This window comes from Prinia subflava, unplaced genomic scaffold, assembly GCF_021018805.1.
Source record: "Prinia subflava isolate CZ2003 ecotype Zambia unplaced genomic scaffold, Cam_Psub_1.2 scaffold_63_NEW, whole genome shotgun sequence".
Classification (NCBI taxonomy): Eukaryota; Metazoa; Chordata; class Aves; order Passeriformes; family Cisticolidae; genus Prinia; species Prinia subflava.
The window spans coordinates 1-17,070 of NW_026961070.1; the positions used below are offsets into that span (position 1 = coordinate 1).

At 57.7% G+C, this 17,070-nt stretch overlaps 2 protein-coding genes and 1 long non-coding RNA gene across 3 annotated transcripts; 1 reads left to right on the forward strand and 2 right to left on the reverse strand.

Moving 5' to 3' along the window:
- Positions 1-23: 23 nt before the first annotated feature.
- Positions 24-3,228, reverse strand: GNG3 (G protein subunit gamma 3). The gene is given in 5 exon segments (XM_063425286.1): positions 24-386; positions 388-411; positions 413-457; positions 2,015-2,120; positions 3,169-3,228. Coding segments are annotated over 4 exon segments (228 nt in total). The 5' UTR covers positions 2,114-2,120; positions 3,169-3,228; the 3' UTR covers positions 24-326.
- A 642-nt stretch (positions 3,229-3,870) lies between these two features.
- Positions 3,871-16,717, forward strand: BSCL2 (BSCL2 lipid droplet biogenesis associated, seipin). The gene is made up of 10 exons (XM_063425262.1): positions 3,871-3,911; positions 5,763-5,993; positions 7,372-7,453; positions 9,936-10,079; positions 11,211-11,345; positions 12,760-12,857; positions 15,489-15,621; positions 15,733-15,778; positions 16,319-16,384; positions 16,521-16,717. Exons 2-10 carry the CDS (start codon positions 5,806-5,808, stop codon positions 16,700-16,702), a joined length of 1,074 nt encoding a protein of 357 aa, XP_063281332.1. The 5' UTR covers positions 3,871-3,911; positions 5,763-5,805; the 3' UTR covers positions 16,703-16,717.
- LOC134565646 (uncharacterized) lies at positions 14,209-15,118 on the reverse strand. Its single transcript, XR_010083961.1, has 3 exons — positions 15,042-15,118; positions 14,556-14,583; positions 14,209-14,288 (listed from the first exon to the last, which is right to left on the reverse strand). It is a non-coding gene; the product is annotated as an uncharacterized LOC134565646 (long non-coding RNA).
- Positions 16,718-17,070: the final 353 nt, after the last annotated feature.

Below are 17,070 nucleotides of genomic sequence, written 5' to 3' on the forward strand. Positions count from 1 at the left end.
GGTCCCCTCAAACCGGGGGGGGTGGGGAGCGATGGGGGAGGGGCAGTTTGGGGGTGATTTGGGGGGGGTCTCTCCCCCTCCTCCCGTTCCAGAACCTTCCCTGAGCCCACCCTCGAAGCCTTTTTGGGGTGTGGAAAACCCCCAAAACTGAACTGGGACCCCCCCGAGGCTTTTTGGGGCCACCCCCGATTTAGGGGGGACCCCAAACCCCCAGTTCACCCCTCCCCGCCTCATTCCCCGCCCGATTTTTTGGGGTGAAATCGGATTTAAATCTCGATTTTGGGTGTTGGGGGGTGCCCGGGGGGTCCCCGGCAGTTTCGGGGGGCTCAGAGGAGGGCGCAGAAGAATTTCTTCTCGCGGAAGGGGTTCTCGGAGGTGGGCACGGGCTGTGAGCAGGGGGTCCTCGCACGCTGTGCGCCTCGCAGTAACTCAGCAGCTCCGCCGCCGCCTTCGACACCTGCGGGGAAACGGGAGAGGGACCCCGAAAATACAGATGGGAAACCCAGAAATACAGATGGGACCCTGAAAATACAGATGGGAACCCCTGAAATACAGATGGGACCCCAAAAACTCATCTGGGACCCCGAAAATACAGATGGGAACCCAGAAATACAACAGGGAACCCCGAAAATACAGCTGGGAACACAAAATACACAGCTAGGACCCCGAAAATACAGATGGGAACCCCAGAAATACAGATGGGAACCCCAAAAACTCATCTGGGACCCCGAAAATACAGATGGGAAACCCTGAAATACAGCTGGGACCCTGAAAATACAGATGGGAACACAAAAATACAACAGGGAACCCCGAAAATACAGATGGGACCCCGAAAATACAGCTGGGAACCCCAGAAATACAACAGGGAACCCCGAAAATACAGATGGGAACCCCTGAAAATACAGATGGGAAAACCCTGAAATACAGATGGGACCCCGAAAATACAGATGGGAACCCCTGAAACTCATCTGGGACCCCGAAAATACAGATGGGAACACAAAAATACAACAGGGAACCCCGAAAATACAGCTGGGAACCCCAAAAACTCATCTGGGACCCCGGAAAATACAGATGGGAACCCCAAAAATACAGATGGGACCCCGAAAATACAGATGGGAACCCCAGAAATACAGATGGGAACCCCAAAAACTCATCTGGGACCCTGAAATACAGATGGGAACCCCAGAAATACAGCTGGGACCCCAAAAACACACCTAGGAACCTCCAAAATACACGTGGAACCCCAAAAAACACAGCTGGGAACCCCAAAACTCACTTGGGAACGCCAAAAACACACCTGGGAACCCCCCAGAACACAGCTGGGACCCCCCAGAACACACCTGGGAACCCCGAAATGCACCTGGGACCCCCCGAAACCCCCTCGATCCCAAATCTGTACTGGGAACCCCAAATCCCGCCCTTGTCTCCACCAACCCCACCCAAATCCTCATTTTTAACCCTCAATTCCCATTTAAAACCACCCCAAATCCCATTTAAACTCCCCAAATCCCCCTTAAATTCCTCCAAATCCGACATTTACCCCACCACGTCTCCATTTTTTCTCCCCCAATCCCTTTTTTACCACCCCAAATCTTATTTCAATCCCCCCAAAGGCACTGAAACCCCCACAAATTCCATTTAAATCCCCTCAATCCCCTTCTTTCCACCCCCAACCCACTCGAAATCCTCATTTTACCCCCCCCAAATCCCCATTGTTACTCCCCGTGATTTTTAACCCACCCCAATCCCACTTAAACCCCCCAATCCCATTTTTAATTCCCCAAATCTTATTTAAACGCCCCCAAATCCCATTTAAACCCCTTCAATCCCCTTCTTTCCACCCCAAACCCCTCAAAATCCTCATTTAACCCCCCCAAATCCCAATTTTAACCCCCCAAATCTCACTTAAACCCCCCTAAAATTCCATTTAAATCCCCTCAATCCCATTTTGCCCTCCCCAAACCCTCGAAATTCTCATTTTTACCCCCCAAATCCCCTTTTTTTTCCCCCGGACCTTGACCCGGCACAGGCTGGCCTCGATCTTCAGCTGCTCCACCATCTTCCTGGCCTGCCCCACGCTCAGGGTGCTGCTGGGGGGGGGCTCGCCCTTCATGGGGGGGGCTGCGGGGGCACCCCCAGTGTGGGAACCCCCAAAAAAACAAAAAAACCCCCAAAAATTAAAAAAAAAAACCCACAAAAATCCCCCCAAAATAAAAAAAAACCCTCAGAAAAATCCCCCCAAAAATTAAAAAAAAACCCACAAAAATCCCCCAAAATAAAAAAAAAAACCTCACAAAAATCCCCCCAAAATAAAAAAAACCTCTCAAGAATCCCCCCAAAATTAAAAAAAAAAAAAAACCTCACAAAAAAACCCCCAAAAAATTAAAAAAACCCCACAAAAATTGCCCCCAAAATAAATAAAAAAAAAACCTCACAAAAATTGCCCCCAAAATTAAAAAAACCCCACAAAAATCCCCCTAAAAATAAAAAAAAAAAACCAGAAAAATTGCCTCCAAAATTAAAAAAAACCCACAAAAATTCCCCCCCAAAATTTAAAAAAAAATCAAAAAAGCAAATTAAAAAGCCCCAGGAATGCGCTGTTCCTCCCCTAAAATAAAATCCCTTCCCCAAAAATCCCAAATTTCCTCCCCAACCCCAAAATTTGGGGCTTACCAAAAACCTTCAAACCTTAAAAAAAACCTTTAAACCCCCCAAAATGAAAAGAATCCACCCCCAAATCCCCAAGGAAACGGCGTTTCCCTCCCGAATCCTCCTCTGAAATCCCCAATTTCCCCATCCTGAAATCCTCCCCAAAATCCCAAATTTTCCACCCCAAATCCCCTCGGAGCCGCTCCCCCCTCCTCCCCCTCCTTTTCCTGCCCCCCCAAATCCGCCCCAGGACCCCCAAAATTCGGGGCTGAACCCCCCAAAATTCCCAAATTTCAGCCCCCGAATTTCACCTCCCCCCTCCCCAAAGTCCCCCCCAAATTCCCCCCCAGCCCCCCAAAATCCCGAATTTCAGCCCCACCCCCCCCAATATTCCCCCCCCCCCCCCTCCAAATCCATCCCCAAAAAATTCTCCCCAAAATCCCCCCGGGACCCCCCCAAATCCCCCCCCGATTCCCCTCCCCCCCCCGGGACCCCCCGATCCCCCGCCCCTCCCCCCACCTGTGCAGGACCCGCGGCCGGCTCCGGTCCCGGCGATGCTCGGAGGGGGCGGGGCCGGGGGGGAGGGGGAGGGGGCCACGCCCTTGCCCCTCCCCCACCCCCTCCTCTCCTCTCCCCCTCCCCAATTTTGGGGGCGCCTCAAAATCCCGCCCCTCCCCCTCCCCCCCAAAATGGGGAGGGGGCCCAGGGTGGGGGAGGGGCGGGGTGTAGGGACCCCTCCCCCAATTTTTGACCCCTCTGAGCCTCCCCCAGCCCCCCCCCAATTGTCCCAACCCCCCCCCCCCCGAGCCCCCCAACCCCCCCCCGGAGCCCCCAACCCCCCCCGGATCCCCCCAAAGCCCCCCCAAAGCCCCTCAATGGCCCCGCCCCCCCATTTACATCCCCCAACCCCCTCAGAGGACCCCCAAACCCCCCTCAGGGACCCCCCCCCAGCCCCCTCAGAGCCCCCAAATCCCCCCGGGACCCCCAAAATTCCCCAAAATTCCCTAAAATCCCCCAAACCCCCCCCGTTGCCATGGAAACAGGGCGGGGCCGGCGGGGCCGCAGTGGGCGGGGCCGGGGGCGGGGCCAGCGCAGGCGGGCCCGCAGTGGGCGGGCCAATCAAAAGCAGGGTGGGGCGCGAGGGGCGGGGCTAACGCGGGAGTGACCAATGGGGTGAGGCGTGGGCGGGGTTTGGTGGCGGAAGTGGCGGGGCCGGGGGGCGTGGCCAGGGCGTGGCGGGAAGCGGGAGGCGCCGGCGGTCGGTGAGAGCGGGAGCCCCAAAAACCCCGGAATTAGCCCAAAAACCCCGGAATTAGCCCCAAAAACCCCGGAATTAGCCCCAAAAACCGAGCCCAGACCCCCCAAACCACCCCAAAACCCCCCGGAATCGCATTCGGGACCCCAAAAAACCCCGGGGATCCCCCCGGGGAACCTCAAATCCACCAAAAGCTGCTCAGAAACTCCCCCGGGGACCCCGAGAATTCTCCCCTGAAACCCAAAAATCGCCCCGAAATCTCCTCGGGACCCCAAAACTCCTCCAGGAGCCTCAAAATCCTCAAAAATTCGGCTCCAAATCCCCCTAAACCCCCATCCGAGCACCCCAAACCCCCTCCGGGACCCCAAATCGCCCCAAAAACCCCCAAAATCCCCCCTTGGGGACCCCCAAAATCCCCGAAAATCCCAAAATCGCCCCCAAAATTCCTCCCCGGGCCCCCAAAGCCGCGAATTCCCCCGGGGGGGGGGCGGGGGCTGGGGGAGGAATTTTTGGGAATTTCGGGAATTCCCCCCAAAATTTGGGGGAATCGCCGCGCGGATTTTGGGGCTGGGGGAGGAATTTGGGGAATTTCGGGAATTCCTGAGAGATTTTGGGGAATTTCCCAAATTTGGGGATTTTGGGATCCCCCCCCGAATTTGGGGGTTGGGGGAGGGGCGAGCACGTGACCCTCCCCTCCCCCCGCCCCTCCCCCTCCCCTGGGGCTCCCTCCCCTCCCCCACCGGAGCTTTTGGGTTTCCCAAAAATTCCGGGGATCCCGCGCGGATTTTGGGATGGGAGGGGAAAAATTTGGGGTTCGTCCCGCGGATTTTGGGGGGTCCGGGGAGGAATTTGGGGAATCCTCCGCAAATTTGGGGTCGGGGAGGGAATTTCGGGGTCGGGGAGGGAATTTCGGGGTCGGGGAGGGAATTTGGGAATTTGGGGAGGGAATTTGGGGTTTTAGGGCAGAATTTGGGATGGAATTTGGGGTATGGGGAAGAAATTTGGTGGGGTTTGGGATGGAATTTTGTGGTTTGGGACAGAATTTGGGGGTTTGGGATTGAAATTTTGGGGGGTTTGGGGGATGGAATTTGGGGATCAGGGAAGGAATTTGGGGTTTTGGGATGGAATTCGGGTTTTTGAGCTGAAATTTGGGGTTTTTGGGGATGGAATTTTGGGGGTTCGGGAGGGAATTTGATGTTTTGGGATTTTATTTGGCGGTTTTGGGACAATTCGGGGTTCTAGGACGGAATTTGGGGATCGGGGTTGGAATTTGGGGTGTTTGGGGTAGGAATTTGGGGATCGGGGATGGAAATTGGGGTGTTTGGGGTTGGAATTTGGGGGTTTGGGGTTGGAATTTGGGGGTTTGGGGTTGGAATTTGGGGTTTGGGGTTGGAATTTGGGGATCGGGGATGGAATTTGGGGGTTTGGGGTTGGAATTTGGGGGTTTGGGGAGGGAATTTGGGGGTTTGGAGTGGAATTTGGGGGTTTGGGGTTGGAATTTGGGGGTTTGGGGATGGAATTTGGAGAGGGAATTCGGGGTTTGGGTTGGAATTTGGGGGTTTGGGGTTGGAATTTGGGGTTTGGGGTTGGAATTTGGGATTTAGGATGGAATTTGGGGTTGGAATTTGGGGGTTTGGGGTGGAATTCGGGTTTTTAGGAGGGAATTTGGGGTTTGGGGTTGAAATTTGGGGATCGGGAGGGAATTTGGGGGTTTGGGGTTGGAATTTGGGGATCGGGGATGGAATTCGGGTTTTTCGGAGGGGAATTCGGGTTTTTTAGGAGGGGAATTTGGAGTTCCGGGAGGGAATTCGGGGCTCCTCCCCTGACCTCTCCCCTCCTCCCCTCCCCCTCCCCGCAGCTCCTCCCCCTCCCATGGGGCAGCCGCCCCTCCCCCGCCCGCGATGGCTGCGGGGCTGCCCTGGGGGGCGCAGGTGGGGCGGGGGGCGCGGCGGGCGCTGCTGCGGGGGGCGCTGGGGCTGAGCCTGGCGCTGCTGCTGCTTCTGGGCCGCGATTTTTCCTCTACGGCTCCTTCTACTGGGCCTACCTGCCCTCGGCCGCCGTGCTGCCGCCCGCTGCACCTGAGCTTCAGGTGAGACCGTGGGGGGGAGGGGAGAGCGGGGGGGATGGGGGGGGCCTTCAGGTGAGACCGGGGGAGGGGCACCTGAGCTTCAGGTGAGACCGGGGAGGGGGGCACCTGAGCTTCAGGTGAGACCGGGGGAGGGGCACCTGAGCTTCAGGTGAGGGGGGGGAGGGGCACCTGAGCTTCAGGTGAGACCGGGGGGGGGAGAGCGGGGGGGATGGGGGGAGACCGGGGGGGATGGGGGGAGACCGGGGGGGATGGGGGGGGCCTTCAGGTGAGATGGGGGGAGGGGCTCAGGTGAGACCGGGGGGGCTCAGGTGAGGGGGAGGGGCTCAGGTGAGAGGGGGAGGGGCTCAGGTGAGACTGGGGGCCTTCAGGTGAGGGGGAGGGGCTCAGGTGACACCGGGGGGGATGGGGGGGCCTTCAGGTGAGACCGGGGGAGGGGCTCAGGTGAGACCGGGGGGGGCTCAGGTGAGACTGGGGGAGGGGCTCGGGGGAGACAGGGGGAGGGGCTCAGGTGAGACCGGGGGGGGCTCAGGTGAGGGGGAGGGGCTCAGGTGAGACCGGGGGGGCTCGGGTGAGACCCGGAGGGGGCTCAGGTGAGGGGGAGGGGCTCAGGTGAGGGAGGACCCCTTTTTCTGGGGCTGGGGGGAACTGCGGGACCGGTGCAGGGGGGGCTGGGAGGGGTTTGGGGAGGATTCAGGTGTGCCCAGGTGTGCCCAGGTGTGCCCAGGAGGGGATTTAGAAGGGTTCAGGTGCGCCCAGGTGTGGTTTGGGGGGGATTTAGGTGTGCCCAGGTATGTCCAGGCGGGTTTTGGGGGGCTGGGAGGGCTCAGTCAGGGTTGGGAGGGGATTTGGGGGGATTCAGGTGTGCCCAGGTGTGGTTTTGGGGGGATTCAGGTGTGTCCAGGTGTGTCCAGCTGTGACTAGGAGGGGTTTGTGGGGGGCTGGAGGGTCCAGGTGTGTCCAGGTGGGATTTTGGGGGGATTCAGGTGTGTCCAGGTGTGTCCAGGTGTGCCGGGAGGAGCAGTCTGGGGGTGTCCAGATGGAGAATTTGGGGTGAGGGAGGGGATGAGAGGCCCTAAAATAATCCTTAAAAACAAAACAAGCCCTTAAAAAATCCTAAACAAATCTAACCCTAAAAAAATCCAAAAAAATAATATTAAAACCAAAAAAATCCAAAAATAATCCTTAAAAACACCCCTAAAAAATTTCTAAAAATTCTTTTTCCTGAGCACACCTGGGCCAGGTGAGGTTTGGGGGGTTTTGGGGTGGTTTTTTGGGGGTTTTGGGGTGATTTTGGGGTGGTTTTTTGGGGGTTTGGGGGTGGTTTTTTGGGGGGTTTCTGGGGGCTTTGGCCCCCCTGAGCCTGGCTCTGTCCCCCCAGGTCGGACTGTGACAGCCCCGGGCCCGAGCTCTGCTCCTTCCCCTCGGCCAACGTGTCCCTGCTGGGGGAGCACCGCGAGAAGGTCCGAAAAAACCCAAATTTGGGGCGGGTTGGGGCTGGGGAGGGGCCTGAAATACCCTGGAAACGGGGGGGGAGGGGGGCCAGAAATGTCCCAAAAATATCCCAGAAAATGGGGAAATTTGGAGTTAAAATATCCAGAAAATGGGGAAATTTGGAGTTAAAATATCCCAGAAAATGGGGAAATTTGGAGTTAAAATATCCCAGAAAATGGGGAAATTTGGAGTTAAAATATCCCAGAAAATGGGGAAATTTGGAGTTAAAATATCCCAGAAAATGGGGAAATTTGGAGTTAAAAATATCCCAGAAAATGGGGAAATTTTGGAGTTAAAATATCCCAGAAAATGGGGAAATTTGGAGGTTAAAATATCCTAAAAAATGGGGAAATTTGGAGTTAAAATATCCTAAAAAAATGGGGAAATTTGGAAGTTAAAATATCCCAGAAAATGGGGAAATTTGGAGTTAAAAATATCCCAGAAAATGGGGAAATTTGGAGTTAAAATATCCCAGAAAATGGGGAAATTTGGAGTTAAAATATCCCAGAAAATGGGGAAATTTGGAGTTAAAATATCCTAAAAAATGGGGAAATTTGGAGTTAAAATATCCCAAAAAATGGGGAGAAATTTGGAGTTAAAATATCCCAGAAAATGGGGAAATTTTGGAGTTAAAATATCCCAGAAAATGGGGAAATTTGGAGTTAAAATATCCCAGAAAATGGGGAAATTTGGAGTTAAAATATCCTAAAAAAATGGGGAAATTTGGAGTTAAAATATCCTAAAAAATGGGGAAATTTGGAGTTAAAATATCCAGAAAATGGGGAAATTTGGAGTTAAAATATCCCAGAAAATGGGGAAATTTGGAGTTAAAATATCCTAAAAAATGGGGAAATTTGGAGTTAAAATATCCTAAAAAATGGGGAAACTTGGAGTTAAAATATCCCAGAAAATGGGGAAATTTGGAGTTAAAATATCCTAAAAAATGGGGGATGTGGGGCTGAAGAGTCTTTAAAAATTTGGGGGATTTGGGGCTGTCCCCCAGTTGTCCCCAGGTGTGTCCTGGGCTGCCCAGGTGTGTCCCCAGCCATCCCCAAGTGTCCTCAGGTGTCCCCAAACCTCTCCCAGGTGTGTCCCAGGTGTCCCCAGGTGTGTCCAGGTGTCCCCAGGTGTGTCCCAGGTGTTCCTCACCTGTCCCCAGGTGTGTCCTGGGTAGCCCAGGTGTGTCCCCAGCCATCCCCAAGTGTCCTCAGGTGTCCCCAAACCTCTCCCAGGTGTGTCCCAGCTATCCCACACCTGTCTCAGGTGTCCCAGCTGTCCCCAGGTGTCTCAGGTGTCTCACACCTGTCCCAGCTGTCCCCACACCTGTCCCCAGGTGCTGCTCTACGGGCAGCTGTACCGATCTCACTGGAGCTGCCCCAGTCCCAAACCCCAAACCCCACACATGTCCCAGCTGTCCCCAGGTGTCCCCAGGTGTCCCCAGCTGTCCCCAGCTGTCCCCAGCTGTCCCCAGGTGTCTCAGGTGTATCCCAGGTGTGTCCCAGCTGTCCCCAGCTGTCCCCAGGTGTCCCCAGGTGTGTCTCAGGTGTATCCCAGGTGTCCCCAGGTATCTCAGGTGTGTCCCAGCTGTCCCAGGTGTCCCCAGGTGTGTCTCAGGTGTATCCCAGGTGTCCCCAGGTATCTCAGGTGTGTCCCAGCTGTCCCCAGGTGTCCCCAGGTGTCTCAGGTGTCCCCAGCTGTCCCCAGGTGTCCCTCACCTGTCCCCACACCTGTCCCCAGGTGCTCCTCTAGTGGGCAGCTGTACCGGATCTCACTGGAGCTGCCCCAGTCCCAAACCCCAAACCCCACACATGTCCCAGCTGTCCCCAGGTGTCTCAGGTGTCCCCAGGTGTCCCCAGGTGTCTCAGGTGTCCCCAGGTGTCCCAGGTGTCCCCAGGTGTCCCCAGCTGTCCCACACCTGTCTCAGGTGTCCCCAGCTGTCCCCAGCTGTCCCCAGGTGTCTCAGGTGTGTCTCAGGTGTCTCAGGTGTATCCCAGCTGTCCCTAGGTGTCCCCAGGTGTATCCCAGGTGTCCCCAGCTGTCCCCAGGTGTCCCCAGGTGTCTCAGGTGTCCCCAGGTGTCTCAGGTGTCCCCAGCTGTCCCACACCTGTCTCAGGTGTCCCAGCTGTCCCCAGGTATCTCAGGTGTGTCCCAGCTGTCCCCAGGTGTGTCCCAGGTGTTCCTCACCTGTCCCCAGGTGTGTCCTGGGTAGCCCAGGTGTGTCCCAGCTGTCCCCAGCTGTCCCCAGCTGTCCCCAGGTGTCCCACACCTGTCTCAGGTGTCCCTCACCTGTCCCAGGTGCTGCTCTACGGGCAGCTGTACCGGATCTCTCTGGAGCTGGAGCTGCCCCAGCCCCAAACCCCAAACCCCACACATGTCCCAGCTGTCCCCAGCTGTCCCCAGGTGTCCCCAGCTGTCCCACACCTGTCCCAGCTGTCCCCTCACCTGTCCCAGGTGCTGCTCTACGGGCAGCTGTACCGGATCTCTCTGGAGCTGGAGCTGCCGGAGTCTCCGGTGAACCGCGAGCTCGGGATGTTCATGGTGTCCCTCACCTGCTACGGCAGCGGCGGCCGGGAGCTGGCGCGGGCCGAGAGAGCCGTGAGAGGGAGGGGAATGGGGAATGGGGAATGGGGACGGAGTTTTGGGGGAATTTCAGAGATTTTTGGGTGAAAATTTAGGAATTCTTGAGTGAAATTTCAGAGGTTTTTTGGGGGGGAAATTCAGGGATTTTTGGGGGGAAATTCAGGGATTTTTGGGGGGAAATTCAGGGATTTTTGGGGGGGAAATTCAGGGATTTTTGGGTGGAATTTCAGAGATTTTTGGGTGAAATTTTAGGAATTCTTGAGTGAAATTTCAGAGGTTTTTTGGGGGGGAAATTCAGGGATTTTTGGGGGGAATTTCAGGGATTTTTTGGCAGGAATTCCTGGCATTTTGGGGGATTCATTGCCTCTGTGTGGGCGCCCCGGGTCCCCGTGTATGGGGCAGGATTTTGGGGTGAATCCCCCCGTTTTCCCCAGGCCATGCTGCAGGGTGAGGGGTGGTCCCTGGGGTGGTCCCAGGCTGGATTTTGGGTGGTCCCAGGCCGGATTTTGTGTGGTCCCAGGCCGGATTTTGGGGTGAATCCCCCCGTTTTTGGCCCCCAGGCCATGCTGCAGGGTGGGGGGCGGTCCCAGGCTGGATTTTGGGGTGAATCCCTGTTTTTACCCCAGGCCATGCTGCAGGGTGTGTGGGTCAGGATTTTGGGCGGTCCCTGGCCGGATTTTGGGTGGTCCCAGGCTGGATTTTGGGTGGTCTCTGGGTGGATTTTGGGTGGTCCCAGGCTGGATTTTGGGTGGTCCCAGGCTGGATTTTGGGGTGAATCCCCCCGTTTTTCCCCAGGCCATGCTGCAGGGTGAGGGGTGGTCCCAGCCTGGATTTTTGGTGGTCTCTGGGTGGATTTTTGGTGGTCCCAGGCTGGATTTTGGGTGGTCTCAGGCTGGATTTTTGGTGGTCCCTGGCCGGATTTTGGGTGGTCCCTGGCTGGATTTTGGGGTGAATCCCCCCGTTTTCCCCAGGCCATGCTGCAGGGTGAGGGGTGGTCCCTGGCTGGATTTTGGGTGGTCCCAGGCCGGATTTTGGGTGGTCCCTGGCCGGATTTTGGGTGGTCCCTGGGTGGATTTTGGGTGGTCCCAGGCTGGATTTTGGGTGGTCCCAGGCCGGATTTTGGGGTGAATCCCCCCGTTTTTCCAGGCCATGCTCCATTACCGCTCGCGCCTGCTGCGGGCCCTGCACACCGCGGCCTTCGCCGGCCTCTTCCTCAGCGGCTTCGCCGAGCAGAGCCAGACCCTGGAGCTGGAGCTGATGGGGCGCTACCGCGAGGACCCCGTGGGTCTGGGGGGTCCCAAAAAGGGGTCCTGGGGGGTCCTGGGGGGTCCCATGGGGATTAGAACGACCCCAGACCCTGGAGCTGGAGCTGATGGGGCGCTACCGCGAGGACCCCGTGGGTCTGGGGGCACCAAAGAGGGGTCCTGGGGGGTCCCAGGGGGTCCTGGGGGGTCCTGGGGGGTCCCAGGGGGTCCTGGGGGGTCTCGGGTGGGGTTGGGGAGGCCACAGGGGGGACTGGGGGTCCCTAAAAGGGGATCTGAGGGTTCCTGGGGAGGGGTGGGAGATATTTTGGGGTGTTTTGGGGGGGTCTCAGCCAGGTTTTGGGGGTCTCACCTGGATTTTGGGGAGGTCTCACCTGTGTCTGGGGCTGTTTTTTGGGGTCTCACCTGTGTTTGGGGGTCTCACCTGTGTTTTTGGGGGGTCTCACCTGTGTTTGGGGGTCTCACCTGTGTTTTTGGGGGGTCTCACCTGTGTTTTTGGGGGGTCTCACCTGTGTTTTTGGGGTCTCACCTGTGTTTTTGGGGGGTCTCACCTGTGTTTTTGGGGGGTCTCACCTGTGTTTGGGGGTCTCACCTGTGTTTTGGGGGGTCTCACCTGTGTTTGGGGGTCTCACCTGTGTTTTTGGGGTCTCACCTGTGTTTTGGGGTCTCACCTGTGTTTTTGGGGGGTCTCACCTGTGTTTTGGGGTCTCACCTGTGTTTTTGGGGGGTCTCACCTGTGTTTTTGGGGTCTCACCTGTGTTTGGGGGTCTCACCTGTGTTTTGGGGTCTCACCTGTGTTTGGGGGTCTCACCTGTGTTTGGGGGTCTCACCTGTGTTTTGGGGTCTCACCTGTGTTTGGGGGGTCTCACCTGTGTTTGGGGGTCTCACCTGTGTTTTGGGGTCTCACCTGTGTTTTTGGGGTCTCACCTGTGTTTGGGGGGTCTCACCTGTGTTTGGGGGTCTCACCTGTGTTTTTGGGGTCTCACCTGTGTTTCTGGGCTGTTTTTGGGGTCTCACCTGTGTTTGGGGGGTCTCACCTGTGTTTTTGGGGTCTCACCTGTGTTTGGGGGGTCTCACCTGTGTTTTTGGGGTCTCACCTGTGTTTGGGGGGTCTCACCTGTGTTTCTGGGCTGTTTTTGGGGTCTCACCTGTGTTTTGGGGTCTCACCTGTGTTTTTGGGGGTCTCACCTGTGTTTTTGGGGTCTCACCTGTGTTTTTGGGGTCTCACCTGTGTTTTTGGGGGTCTCACCTGTGTTTTGGGGTCTCACCTGTGTTTTTGGGGTCTCACCTGTGTTTTGGGGTCTCACCTGTGTTTTTGGGGTCTCACCTGTGTTTTTGGGGTCTCACCTGTGTTTTTGGGGTCTCACCTGTGTTTCTGGGCTGTTTTTGGGGTCTCACCTGTGTTTCTGGGCTGTTTTTGGGGGGTCCCTCAGTACACGCCCACCGTGGGGGCGCTGGTGGAGATCCGCAGCCGCCGCGTGCAGCTCTACGGGGCGCGGCTGCGCGTGCACGCGCACTTCAGCGGCCTCAGGTGAGCTCACCTGGGCTGGGACAGCCCCTGTGCCTGTCCCTGTCACACCTGTCCTTGTCACACACCTGTGCCTGTCACACACCTGGGCAGGGACAGCCCCTGTACCTGTCACACCTGTCCTGTCACACCTGGGCTGGGACAGCCCCTGTACCTGTCCCTGTCACACACCTGGGCTGGGACAGCCCCTGTACCTGTCCCTGTCACACACCTGGGCTGGGACAGCCCCTGTACCTGTCACACCTGTCCTGTCACACCTGGGCAGGGACAGCCCCTGTACCTGTCCCTGTCACACACCTGGGCTGGGACAGCCCCTGTACCTGTCCCTGTCACACACCTGGGCTGGGACAGCCCCTGTACCTGTCCCTGTCACACACCTGGGCTGGGACAGCCCCTGTACCTGTCACACCTGTCCTGTCACACCTGGGCAGGGACAGCCCCTGTACCTGTCCCTGTCACACACCTGGGCTGGGACAGCCCCTGTACCTGCACTGGGACAGCACACCTGTCCCTGTCACACACCTGTCCCTGTCACACACCTGTCCCTGTCACACCTGGGCAGGGACAGCACACCTGGCCTGTCACACCTGACACACCTGTCCCTGTCACACGCCTGGGCAGGGACAGCCCCTGTACCTGTCCCTGTCACACACCTGGGCAGGGACAGCCCCTGTACCTGTCCCTGTCACACACCTGGGCTGGGACAGCCCCTGTACCTGCACTGAGCCCCACACCTGTCCTGTCACACCTGTCCTGTCACACCTGTCCCTGTCACACACCTGGGCGGGGACAGCCCCTGTACCTGCACTGAACCCCACACCTGGGCAGGGACAGCACACCTGGCCTGTCACACCTGTCCTGTCACACCTGACACACCTGTCCCTGTCACACACCTGCGCTGGGACAGCACACCTGGGCTGAGAGAGCCCCTGTACCAGTGCTGGGACAGCACACCTGTCCCTGTCACACCTGTCCTGTCACACCTGTCCTGTCACACCTGGCCTGTCACACCTGGCCTGTCACACCTGGCCTGTCATACCTGTCCCTGTCACACACCTGCGCTGGGAGCTCACACCTGTGTTGAGAACCCCACACCTGTCACACATCTGTCCTGTCACACCTATGTCACACCTGCCACATGTGTCCTGTCACACACCTGTCACACCTGTCCTGTCTCACCTGTCCCAGGTACCTCCTGTACCCCTTCCCGCTGACCTGTGTCACACCTGTCCTGTGTCACACCTGTCACACACCTGTCCCTCACCTGTCCTCTCTCACCTGTCCTGTCACACACCTGTCCTGTCTCACCTGTCCTGTGTCACACCTGTCACACACCTGTCACACCTGTCCTGTCTCACCTGTCCCAGGTACCTCCTGTACCACTTCCCGCTGACCTCGGCCGTGCTGGGCGTGGCCGGGAATTGCACACCTGTCCTGTCACACCTGTGTCACACCTGTGTCACACCTGTGTCACACCTGTCACACCTGTCACACCTGTCCTGTCTCACCTGTCCCTGTGTCACACCTGTCACACACCTGTGTCACACCTGTCCCTGTGTCACACCTGTCCCTGTGTCACACCTGTCACACACCTGTCCCTCACCTGTCCTCTCTCACCTGTCCCTGTGTCACACCTGTGTCACACCTGTGTCACACCTGTCCCTGTGTCACACCTGTGTCACACCTGTCCCTGTGTCACACCTGTCACACACCTGTCCCTGTGTCACACCTGTCCCTGTGTCACACCTGTCACACACCTGTGTCACACCTGTCCCTGTGTCACACCTGTCCCTGTCACACACCTGTGTCACACCTGTGTCACACCTGTCCCTGTGTCACACCTGTCCTGTCTCACCTGTCCCTGTGTCACACCTGTGTCACACCTGTCCCTGTGTCACACCTGTGTCACACCTGTCCATGTGTCACACCTGTCCTGTCACACCTGTGTCACACCTGTGTCACACCTGTGTCACACCTGTCCCTGTGTCACACCTGTCCTGTCACACCTGTGTCACACCTGTGTCACACCTGTGTCACACCTGTCCCTGTCACACACCTGTGTCACACCTGTGTCACACCTGTCCCTGTGTCACACCTGTCCCTGTCACACACCTGTGTCACACCTGTCACACATCTGTCCCTGTGTCTCACCTGTCCTGTGTCACACCTGTCACACACCTGTCACACCTGTCCCGTCTCACCTGTCCCAGGTACCTCCTGTACCACTTCCCGCTGACCTCGGCCGTGCTGGGCGTGGCCGGGAATTGCACACCTGTCCCTGTCACACACCTGTGTCACACCTGTGTCACACCTGTCACACACCTGTCCCTCACCTGTCCCAGGTACCTCCTGTACCACTTCCCGCTGACCTCGGCCGTGCTGGGCGTGGCCGGGAATTGCACACCTGTCCTGTCACACACCTGTCCCTGTGTCACACCTGTCCCTGTGTCACACCTGTCCCTGTGTCACACCTGTCCCTCACCTGTCCCAGGTACCTCCTGTACCACTTCCCGCTGACCTCGGCCGTGCTGGGCGTGGCCGGGAATTGCACACCTGTCACACACCTGTGTCACACCTGTGTCACACCTGTCACACACCTGTCCCTCACCTGTCCCTGTGTCTCACCTGTCCCAGGTACCTCCTGTACCACTTCCCGCTGACCTCGGCCGTGCTGGGCGTGGCCGGGAATTGGGCTCTGCTGGCGCTGCTGACGCTGGGGGGGTACCTGCAGTGGGGGAGGGGCCCGCGCTGGCCCCGCCCTGCACAGGTGAGCGGGGGAGGGGCTGGGGGAGGGGCTGGGGGAGGGGCTGGGGGAGGGGCTGGGGGGGGTCCCCAAACACACCTGAGCTCACCTGAGCCCCTCCCCCGCCCCCCACAGGAGCAGCGCAGCGAGGGAGGAGCCCCCGGGGAGGGGGAGGGGACAGGTGAGAGGGGCGGGGGAGGGGCTGGGGGGGATTTGGGGAGGATTGGGAATTTTGGGGGATTTTTGGAGATTTTGGGGCAATTTGGGGCAAATGTGGGAGCGATTTTTTTGGGAAGATTTTGGAGGAGATTTGGGGAACTTTTTGGGAAGATTTTTTGGGAGATTTTGGGGAGTTTTTTTTAATATTTGAGGGAGATTTTAAAGAAGATTTTGGGGAATTTCTGGAAGATTTTGGGGGGAATTTTGGGGATTTTTTTGGAATATTTTGGGGGGGATTGGGGGAGGGTTTTTTTAAGATTTTGGGGGGATTTTAAAGAGGATTTTGGGGATTTTTGGAAGATTTTGGGGGGATTTTAAAGAAGATTTTGGGGAGTGTTTTGGAAGATTTTGGAGGGGATTTGGGGGGAATTTTGGGGATTTTTGGGGGAGTTTTTTGGAAGATTTTGGGGGGTTTTTGAGGAGATTAGGGAAGGTTTTCAGGGTGGGCTTCAGGGAGATTTTGGGGGGGTTCCAGGTGATTTCTCCCCTCCCCCACCCCCAGATCTTTCAGCCGCCCCCAAAAATCCGGAGGAGCCCGAAACCGTGGGAACCTCGGAGCCCGGCCAAGGTGGGGGAGGGGCAGCGCCCCCGAGTTCTGTTGGGGGGAGGGGGAGGGGCTCAGATTGGGGGGGGGATCGAACCCAATTTGGGGGGGAGGGGCCCAGATTTGGGTCTGGGGGTGCTGACGGCCCCTCCCCCCCCAGAGCCCCCCCTGCTCAACGCCGCCAACGCCCCCCCCAAGGAGGGGGAGGGGCCGGAGGAAGAGGGGGAGGGGCAGGAGGAAGAGGGGGAGGGGCAGGAGGAGGAGGGGGTCACCCCCACGCCCCTCCCCCCCCTCGCGGACGGCCCCTCCCCCCGCCAGCGCCACCTCTGCTCCAGCTCCTGATCCCCCCCCCCAAATTCGGGGGGATCTCAATAAAGGCTTCGACCCCTCCCCCACCACCCCAGGAATGAGTTTGGCTTTATTGGGGGAGGGGGGAGGGGCAATGGGGGCTGGGAAAGGGCCGGGACCCCCCAAACCCTCCTCAGATCCCCCCCAGAGCGCCAAAATCCCCCAAATTCGCCCCAAAAACACCCCAGTGTCTCTCTGAACCCCAAAATCCCTCCCGATACCCCCAAATCCCCCCCGCACACAGCCCCAGGCAGGTCCGGTCCCAGTTTTGGAGAATTTCGGGGTTTTTTGGGAATTTTTGGGCTTTTTGGGGTCACTTCGGGGCGGTTTCGGGGTCGGACGCGTTCGCGCCGCGTTCTGTC

Excerpts from the sequence above, each read along its gene's own strand:
- BSCL2 (XM_063425262.1), top strand. The coding sequence starts at position 5,806 with ATGGCTGCGGGGCTGCCCTGGGGGGCGCAGGTGGGGCGGGGGGCGCGG. Across the intron at positions 10,080-11,210 it reads TGGCGCGGGCCGAGAGAGCC|GCCATGCTCCATTACCGCTC; the intron begins GTGAGAGGGAGG and ends CCGTTTTTCCAG. Across the intron at positions 16,385-16,520 it reads AACCTCGGAGCCCGGCCAAG|AGCCCCCCCTGCTCAACGCC; the intron begins GTGGGGGAGGGG and ends CTCCCCCCCCAG.